A 10,576-nucleotide genomic window follows, 5' to 3' on the forward strand; every position below is an offset into this window, starting at 1 on the left:
ATATGATGGGATAAATATACGTAATAAACCTGCAGTTAAAAATTTAAAAATTTCATAAAATTTATTTGATATTAATTGCTTAATTTTTATTTTGAGTAATTTATTTTAAAAAATTACTGATTTAATAACGAATTAGATCATTTGAATTTTAATAAGTTTTATTCTGATAGGTTATAACAGAGAGGAACCTGGAGAGCGGTCATCGCGTCGTTTTAAGGGCCATCTACAATGGAGAGTCGTAGGCCGTAGCAGTAGTCGTAGAAAATGTCTCCACTTCGTATTGCTTTACTGTTTACAGCCTACAGCAGACATTGAGCCAATTCATTGCGTGCTTACGATGAGCGTTGGGGCATTCGGGATTAGTTTTTGGTCGCCTTTCTTTGATGGCCGGCTTGTATGTTATTGCTACGTCGTTTTTATTCTAGAAAGCATTGCCGTAGTTTTAGTGCTGTTACGGCTAAAACACTCCATTGTAGATGGCCCTTTAAGCCAGATCTACAATAGGTGTAGTAAGCCTTAAGCCATAAGGCTGAAATCACATGGTGCGGAATAGAACTGCGGAATAGAACGTGCGTCATAGAAGCAGCCAATCAGAGCTTTGCCGCATCAACGCATTCTGATGTGGCAAAGCTCTGATTGGCTGCTTCTATGACGCACGTTCTATTCCGCACCATGTGATTTCGGCCTTTCCAGGCCGGTTGTTCCAACTTCTTGGTAAATTTATCTATCAGGTAAATATATGTTTGTCTTTATTTATTTAAGAAAAGAAATGAAGATAGACACATGCTTACGGTAGATAAGTTTACCAAGAAGTTGGAACAATCGACCCCTAATAAAACGACGCGATGACCACTCTCAGGTTCCTCTCTGGTTCTAACCTTCAATTTTTTAATGCATCGTCTGGTACAGACCTTGACAAACAGTTCATTGTCATGTGAACACGGCTTTAACAATATTTCGAATTGTTTCGAATGAACGTAAGAAGGTTTAACGTTTAACGACGTAAATCTATTTTTCGATTTTAATAACCTTCGTGCACAAAGATGTATTATTTAACAGAAGAATGAAGAATTTGCACAGCTGACGTAAAGAAAACATCGTGGAAAATTGTACCAATATCTGTTTCAATGGAAACAAACGCGGGAAGAAAAGGAATTCCCTGATCTAATGCCGAATTGAATAAACGTTTATTTATCCTTCACATATTTATAATTTGTATACACAATATGGACATGAATGACGATTCGCCAACTCCTCAAGATAGTCACACGTAAGTGTGAACTTCTGTCATGAATATATTAATATCCAATTACGAGTAAAACTGCATCCAACGTGATTAATTGCACAGTTGAAACATACAACATGACAAAACGTCTGAGTAATAAAATAATTTTTTGTCTAATGATTAAAATATTTTTGTCGAATCTTTTTATTGTTGCAACAATTAGGGTATCTCAAATATATGTGAAATCAACGTACCAATTTTAAAGGTTAATTCTCTATATACACAATTCAAATAATTTAATACATTTCTTTTCTTTAAAAATTACAAGCATTGTAATTAGTTATAACGTTTTTTTGAATTAAATAATTATACAAATATTTTCTAGAGATGTTAAAGTATATATACAAGAGGAATTTCTTATGTAAAAGTAGTGGTAATTAACTCGGAAGCTTATTTGTGACCCAATGTATAGATGTAAAGATGCAGAAAAATAATATGTATAGATGAATTATTTTATACAATGTTATTACAAGTTATTACAAGAGGATGAAACAAACATAAGTATATTTTGACAATAAATTTTTAGTATCAAGACCTATTACAGATGAAATAGGCAATCTTAAGTGTATCTATATGTTTAAAACATTTATTGGTTGAAGAATTAACTCATTATTATTGACAATAAATATTTTTTGTTGCAGGATAACTGTGGCAGATTCAGTATGGAAATATATCAACAGTCCAATAATAGCGATATTTTCTGAATTGGAGAAACCTCCAACAGAGCAGATGCTCTGTTCACTTTTGGAATCGTTATTGAAAAGATCTTCTACTTTAACCACTGTATTAGTCCCACCATTTAATAATGATGCGACGGATGTTATTCTACAGCAACAATATGCAGGTAGAATATTTTATAAAAATGATTTTGTACAATCATTTCAAAAACTATTTTTCATAATATATATTAACTGTATGCTTTTAGCATTTACAACCTGGTTATTTGGCACAATGTTCTACTTGGTATGCAATCCATCGAGTGATGTGGTGCTTTCAAATAGCATTGAGATACAAGCTTGTATGCTTAGAATATTATCGAGACATCACGTGACCATGTTTCAGACTATTACTTCAGAATACCTAAGTATATTTGATGGTACGTAATAATGGATTAATTATGAATCAACAATTATAATAAAATAAAAACAATTATAATAAAATAAAAACAAGGATAATAAAATTTTACATATTTAAAATAATGTTTTATTAGTAATAAAAATTGATATTTTTCCATATCAGTTATAAAAATAAAATCCATTGTAGATTTGGAATCGACATAACGAGTATTTAATGTTTGTTATAACACATTGAATAATAAATGCAAATAAAACAAATATAAGTAAAAATTGTGTAAATTCTGTTATATTTTTTTTATTAGTGTAAAATTTAGTAATATTTATGTCTCAAAATTTTTATCAAAAAAGAAAGATTTTATAATTTGATGAACTTAAAGATGTATATAAAAATTACAAAATGAAATATTAAGCATTGAGACTGAATAAGACTTGATTGAATAAGACATCTCTAATCGATTATGTATTCATGTATTAATAATTTTTTATTGTTGATAATAAATTTTACAAAAGACCTCTTTCTCTACAGAGATAGCAGATTTTTATTCAAATACCACAGAAGAAATGATTATCTCAAAGTTTTATACAGAAAAGAATATTATAGAGAATTTGGATTTGACACCATTTTCCGCAAAGATCAAATTATTAAACGTTCCGTCAATTCAAGCATCTTTATTAAAGGTTCTTTTTTAATAATTTTTTAATAAAAGTTTCTCTAACGATACTCACTTTAGTAACAATGGTATTTCTATTAATAGATAATTGCGAAAGCTGGTGTTTCAGTTTGGGATGAAGTAAAATTGTGGGATAGAATTCTGATAATCATGATTAATTCTCCTCCAAATTTAAAGATTGAAGCATTACAATTATTTATAGAAATATTAGAGAATTCTATTGTTCATAATAACGTAAGTGATTAATGTTTTTAATTAAAGTTTATATTATATTTTAACAATGAGACTTTTTTTAGAAATGTACAACTATAATTATGTATAGTCTAGAAATAGTGAAAAGTCTTCCAACTTGGATAAATTCAGATCAGTTATCAATACATATGTTGCCTCAAATTGCAGAAACATTAATACGTCTAATACAATTATCACATATTTCTATTCATATAATAGATTTGTGTTTCCAAATTATTAATTTCATAGCTTCCGAATTTGTTAGTAAGTATTTTTTTCTATTTTAATTTGCATATGTACATATACTTTTAAATATATTACATAAATTATTATTTCTTTTTTCAGCATACAATGTTAAAATAGAGGTGATAAAGAAATTAGAAGAAACAGCGTGTTATAAGATCAAACAATATTTAATTGCAGAACCGCGCTCTTGTACGACTTCGGAAATTAAAAATCTCTTCAACTATTTTATACATTGTCCAGTGTGTAATCACAGTCATATATATTTTGTAACATGATTAGTTTTAAAATTATCCATTATTTTTAGAATTATAGATTGTTTATTTAATAATATTATTTAATAAATAATTTCTAATTATTTTAGACTGTTATAGAAATTTTGATACAATTTGTTTTTATCGATATTCGACGGGCTGTTATATCAGATAAAATTGTTCTTACAACGGAGATCAGCGAGCCATGGAGATTATTAAGAAAGGAATTAATGAATTTTATGAAAGCTAAAAAATTCACAGAAGTATTGTATATTGTTAAAGCTTCATCTTTACTACAATTATTGCTAGAAAATCAAAAGATTCAAGTAAAATTATATGAGAACGATTTAAATGTCATATTAAAGATTCTCATGCAGAACTTGAATTCTGATGTGTGTGAAGACGAACAGATTATTTTTCAAATTTTAATGAATTTAATGTCTCACAATGAATCGAATAAAGTTTTATTGCAATCGATATTAGCATTGCCATTCACTCAAGATTTTAAAGGATCTATGGACATTGGTCAAAATATGGTGCAAAGAGCAAAATCTCTTGATATTAAAACAATGTCGGAATGTCTTGAAACTTTATGCATGTATGGCAGTGGGAAAGAAAGACTGAAATTATTACGCACATGTATAAACAGTGAAGTGCAAATAGCTATTACAGCAGTGTCGTAAGTTTATATTTATAAGAGTACAAAAAAATTCCAGTGGAAAAAACCATAAATAAATTTTGATTTTATTATCACCAACTTTATCCAAGTAAACTGGCAGAAATTATGAAATGATTAATATGTAACACACATTAAAGTGTTTATGTAATTTTATGCAAAACAATGTTTTTGCTTTAATCAATAAATTATGCTAATTACTATAGTTTAAAGAAAAATCAGCCATCAGTAATGAATTATATAATTAATTATTTATATATTAATTAATAATAATAAACTCTTTAATTCTAATTCGTGAAATATAATACAAAACTTTGGGATATAAATGTTACTAAATTTTATATTTTTAGTTTAGTGAGAAAGTTGTAATAATAATTTAACATTTTTACTTATATCTATTTAATCTGTATCTGCATTTAGTATTAAATATTTTATAATAAAACTATTTAATTTATGAATTAATTTATTTGTTACATTGGTTTCCTAATCAATTACAGATTCTTTTTTAAATAAACCTTAAATTAGAAAAACTTTTTTTAATTGGCAACACTCATTGTCTTTTATTTATTATATCGATTTTAATAGGAAAGATTAGTTTTTATTAATTTTTTCTTTGAAAATTGATTTTTACCACTGGCGTTTATTTAAAAAATGTGAATTTTTACCAACCGTGCTTGTCATACATTTTTTAATGACATATAATTATTAATTATGAAATTATGTTGGAACATAGACACAGTGTATTATTACTGAATGATGCAACCATAAAATTGGAAGACATTTGCCAATATGTTTTAAATACTGCTCTATCTTCGACGAAAGTGGAAATACATGAGATTCTTGCAAACGTCTTAGGTCAGGTAGCTTGTATCTCATCAGGAAAGGGAAAAATAATTTTATTAAGGTATTTTAGTAGTATGTCGTTTTACTAATAAATATTTTACTAATTTATTTTACTAATTTACACGATTGGAAACATTATTATAAATTTAACGCATTACTGTTATTTAAAAAGTAACGTTTTTGTTACTTTTTTGTAAAAGAATTAACTAATGGTTAAATTTATTATTTATTATCTTAAAAATGTAACGATGTTACTGTTACAGACAAAATATAATTATTATTATAAAAAAAATAACAGTAATGATAACGGTATTACAAGTAATATGTTACTTTCCAATTCTGACAGTTTGTATTTATAAAATGATAAAATAACTAATGTTTTTTTTTAGGGAATTGTTAGACAACAAAAAATGGACAATACATTGTGAATGCTGTACAGAGAATGTAGAAAACGATGTCAAGTCCAACATGCATTATTTACCGCGGATTTACGATCATATTTTCAGTACATACTTTAAACTACTTTCTTCGACAAACGCTTCTATACGTTTGCAAATTTCTAAAAATATTCTTTCTCTTTCAAATCATATAAAATCATTTAACTCGAATGAGATAACAAAAAAGTGGCTTTCTTATATACATGATGAGAACTTTGAAATTCGGTCGAACATCGCGTTAATACTTGGGCAATTGTTGAGTAATAAAATTGCATTGGAAAGCAATGAATGTTTACCGGATTCTGTATCAGATGATTTGGATGAATATGTTGATCTAGTAATTAATATTATAGCCAATACGCTTATGGCTGCATTAAACAGTTCCAATGATTCCTTACACGACACATTACTCAGCACTGCAAAAAATTTTGTATGGTAAGATAGTAGAGAATATTTAATTATGTCGATATTAATTTAATTTGTAAATACTAGATTTTTTATTAACTAATTAATGTAACAATTTTTAGTGTTCCACTACATTTAACGGAGAGAAGGATTTTGGATGTATTTTTAATCACAATAACGCATCCAAATTCGTCACAAGCAGCTGTAGCGTCCGCTACAGCTATGTACCGTGAAGTTGCTGACTTTCTTAACGTGTCTCCAAAGACTCTATACGTTCGATATCGAAAGGACTTCTTGAAAGTAACTTTTTTAATTCTTACAAATTATAAATTAGTTTAAAAGAGGAAGGAACAACTATGCAAGAAATTTAGTTTAAAAAAAGCAGACCATATAATATTTATTTACATTATTAATTTATTTTGTAGCTCCTAATGCAACGTGCTGTTAGCAATTATATAAATTTTTCATATAATATGGCAACTACAGTGCATCGTGTTGCTAAATGTATAGGCTACGAAGGATCACGGCAATTGTTATACAAGGATGGTCATTATGCAGTCTGCTTTCTGATCGCCATTATTGTCGAAATGCCAGAGGCAAATATGCTTTTATACGATATAGCCGAATTGCTTCGCATGGATATAAAGCAAATGCTTCAAGAATATTTTCCAGTATGTGAAATTTTCCTATTTAATGATCTAACTGCTTTGATATGATATAATTTGTACATTATCACTTTTCCTCTGTTTTAGTACATTTGCAGTTATGCGTTTTTAGAAAGATCTCTTCGAATAACTACGGAATGTTTGAAACTTGTAACAAAAATGACAGAAACTAGTCTTGCACTTCTGACGAAGCAGTCCTTTATGGTAAAGAATTTTTATTAATAAATTAATATTTTTTTATTTTATAACAAAAAAATAAAATACATATGTAAAAAATTAATTACTTACGTAATTTTATAGGGAATTTTTGAGGAACTTATGTTAAATTTTTATGAATCACCTGAAAAAATAATAGGTTTGTTAGAAATTATCTCAGAATATGACATTAATCAAAGAGGAAAGTTTAGTACACAAGAGCAAGTTGTAAGTATTTCAATAATTACGTGATTAAAGATTGTATTACACTTATTTTCAAAATAATAAAAAATTACAGATTGTTTTATATTTACATTTATATTTATATTTACATTACATTTAAATTTAGCGACAATTTTCTACCTGAATTAAAAATTATTTTAATACGAAATAAAATGTATTTGAGTGAAAATATTATATTAAGAAATTATAAAAAACTGAATTTGTTGTATAAGTGGATTAAATATTTAAGTAGTTTAAATAAAGTTTTATTGCAATGTAGAGATTAGTTGTTTTATAAATTTTAACTTAAATTAATAAAAAATTAAATTTTAAATAACTTACGCTGTGTGTGCGTGCGTGCGTGCGTACGTGCGTGCATGCGTGCGTGCGTGTGTGTGTGCGTGTGCGCGCGTATATTAATTTATTTAAAGTATAAATATTGACACATTTGTAAAAATGAATATAAAACAAATACACATAGCAATAGTAGATGCATTATAATATATATATATATATGTTATAATATATGTACACAGATGTCTTATTTGAATCTACGATTACATGGGATATTGGTGAATTTTGATATAAAGCTCGGTCCTAAATCAGATGAACATACGCAACAATCTGCACTTGCTTCACTGGCCGTTTTAATTCGTTACATGGGTGCTACTTATTTAACTCCGCTTAGATATAAGATTTTAGCCACGTTACGAACATCGCTTGGATTTAAAAGACCAGGCTTCTCGCGCTTAGTTTGTGATGCGTGGGATGCATTTATTCATAAGTATGTCACATACGTGTAAAGCTAAATTACATTTAGGTATAATAATTTTCAAAAATTATTTCTAGCATAGCTATTGAAGGCTTAGGATCGCTGTTTCCAACGATATGCGTATCGTTAATACCACTGCAGAAAATATTTCCAGAAAAAGTCAATAACATGTTGGAATTTTTAATTGTCCAGAACAGCGGGGATCACATTTCAGAATTATTTTTTATAGACGACATAAAAGTTCCTACTCAAATATCTAATATAGTTAAAGCACATATTTTACAAGCAAGGTAAATTTATACTTAATATACATTCAACATGCAGTTTTTGTGTTTAAAAAATCTTTAAAAAATCATATCTTAGACCTGAAGGATTTAATGCAAATTTAAAGTTATGGTTGAGACGGATTACACACGAAACTGATGAAGTACGAATTAGAGCTCTGAAACATTTGCAAATATTTTTGGAGGAGCATCGTGGCGAGCTTAACAAGATGATATTAAGTGAGACTGATGTCCATCCATTAATCGTTGAAGTATGTTCATTTATGTAATTATTACATATTATGTAAATGCATGTATCAAATATATCGAATATAATCGAATATATCCACTTAATACTTTAAAGCTATTAGACACTCTACTAATTGGATGTCAAGATAAAGACGAATCTATCCGTTTGTGTTACGGAGAATGTCTTGGAGAATTAGGAGCTATCGAACCAAGTCTTCTTCCACGGAGAATTACTTCTAGAGGTATTGGTCTTTTTCCTGATGGAAAAATTTTAATGTAATTTTGATGAATTTGACGAATTAAATTTAATAAAATTGCAATAAATATATAATCACATTTTAATTATATTTTAATAAAAACATTATTTTTTATATTTAATGAATAATGGATAACATTTTAACGAGAACTTAATAAAAATGTAATAAAATTTTAACAAAAAATTGTTTATTATTAAAATTATTTGTACAATATTGTTTTAATAACAAATTAGCGACATTTTCATGAAATTATAATTTTTTATGAATTGGAAAGAAAAATTACAAATGCTTCATAATGATAAATAAATGACATTTTATTGAAACTAATACATTTTTGGAAATTATTAATTAATAGGTTTTAAAATCAGGTTCAACAAGATATTAAAATTTTATTAAAATTTATTTATAATTATAATTCTTGCACCAAAGTTTACATTTTTATCATGATAAATGTAACAATTCTTACTTTTCATGAACTAAATCTAAATCTGTTAAAAAATTTTTTACATTATAGATGATAATAAATTTATATCAGACATGAACGAAGAATTTGTGTGTGCGCTACTTTCCGAACATGTGCGAGCTTTTCAAATGCAAAAAAACAGCCAAAGTATGGATTGTTTTTCACTTGCTATACAGGTATATCTTACATACACATATACATAATCCCTTTCCTTATACAGATCTTTTATACACATATTTATTTACGATGAATAAAATCAAATCTGTTTATCACTGTGATTATATTCTAGGAGATATTAAAAGCATATGATATTTCTCCGCAAGGTCGAAATAGTGAATTGTGGAATAACTTACCGCTCACAACGCAACAAATTATAATTCCTTTTTTGACATCGCATTACAAGATAGTGACTGTTAGCGATAACGATGAATTTCCACATCCTATTTATAGGTAATCTTTATATGAAATTTCATCCTGTTATTATCTCACACTGATCGATATCTGATGCAAAAGTTTATAGTTCTGAAGCAGGTTCTTCAGTTGAAAACTGGGCTTATAGCTGGCTTTGCAGTATGATTAATGATGTACGTGATGCAATCCTCAATAATGTATTACAGGCATGTAAATTAGCGTTTAAACGGGATATAAAAACATTAATATTTTGTCTACCGCATATTGTATGTAAGTTGGAACATGAATATGATTGTTTAAAGAATAATTAAACTTCTTACAAAAATCACACAAATCAAGTTCAAAAAGGAAAGCATTTACTGAATTTTATTATTAAATTTTTAGGAGAAACAATAAACTTCTTGTTTTATATAAATATAGTCATTTTTCTCCAAACATATAATGGGTATAAGAACAAAATGTGGAAATTGATTAATATTTAGAAATAAGAAGTTATTACAAAAAAATTTGTAAATTCTACTAAATTTAATTCTTGATGGGAATTTCATTTTTTTATTTATATTTATTTTATTTACTTTCTTTTTTATTTATATTTTTCTTTTTTCTTGTTGGAGCAATATTATTGATGTAAATATACTAATAATTTGGTGCCGTAATTTAGATTTAAAAAATGTGTTTGGTTTTTGTAAGAAAGTTCTTCAATTATTTTGCACATATTATGCAAAATTTAAATATTGTGCACATATTGTATTTTTGTCCACTAGCATACATAATCGCAAATAATGGGGAAGAAGAACATGTTAAGATTAGAGAAGAAATGTTAGCTGTAATCAATATTAAACAGAAGTCTGTATTAGATCCTGAACTTATGCGTCATCGGCCACTTCGATATGGACAGAGTACGAAGGCTGATGACAAGAGAATCTCGGAAGAAGCTAGACGTACACGTTGCTCGCAA

At 27.5% G+C, this 10,576-nt stretch overlaps 1 protein-coding gene across 6 annotated transcripts in view; it reads left to right on the forward strand.

Moving 5' to 3' along the window:
• Positions 1 to 796: 796 nt before the first annotated feature.
• LOC105838251 (serine/threonine-protein kinase ATR) overlaps positions 797 to 10,576 on the forward strand; it is a 31,142-nt gene continuing 21,362 nt past the window's right edge. For 3 of the 6 annotated variants that reach the window (XM_028190889.2, XM_028190892.1, XM_028190891.1), the window contains exons 1-22: positions 1,227 to 1,270; positions 1,927 to 2,129; positions 2,211 to 2,381; positions 2,888 to 3,039; positions 3,117 to 3,266; positions 3,329 to 3,527; positions 3,609 to 3,748; positions 3,871 to 4,439; positions 5,170 to 5,340; positions 5,669 to 6,151; positions 6,244 to 6,421; positions 6,547 to 6,792; positions 6,874 to 6,990; positions 7,087 to 7,209; positions 7,740 to 7,987; positions 8,053 to 8,265; positions 8,339 to 8,510; positions 8,603 to 8,729; positions 9,259 to 9,383; positions 9,497 to 9,657; positions 9,728 to 9,888; positions 10,383 to 10,576. In XM_028190889.2, the coding sequence (XP_028046690.1) occupies positions 1,227 to 1,270; positions 1,927 to 2,129; positions 2,211 to 2,381; positions 2,888 to 3,039; positions 3,117 to 3,266; positions 3,329 to 3,527; positions 3,609 to 3,748; positions 3,871 to 4,439; positions 5,170 to 5,340; positions 5,669 to 6,151; positions 6,244 to 6,421; positions 6,547 to 6,792; positions 6,874 to 6,990; positions 7,087 to 7,209; positions 7,740 to 7,987; positions 8,053 to 8,265; positions 8,339 to 8,510; positions 8,603 to 8,729; positions 9,259 to 9,383; positions 9,497 to 9,657; positions 9,728 to 9,888; positions 10,383 to 10,576 (4,347 nt within the window). The other 3 variants (XM_028190894.2, XM_028190890.2, XM_036288365.1) reach the window with 3 other exon arrangements.

This window comes from Monomorium pharaonis, chromosome 6 (assembly GCF_013373865.1).
Source record: "Monomorium pharaonis isolate MP-MQ-018 chromosome 6, ASM1337386v2, whole genome shotgun sequence".
In the NCBI taxonomy this organism is placed as follows: Eukaryota; Metazoa; Arthropoda; class Insecta; order Hymenoptera; family Formicidae; genus Monomorium; species Monomorium pharaonis.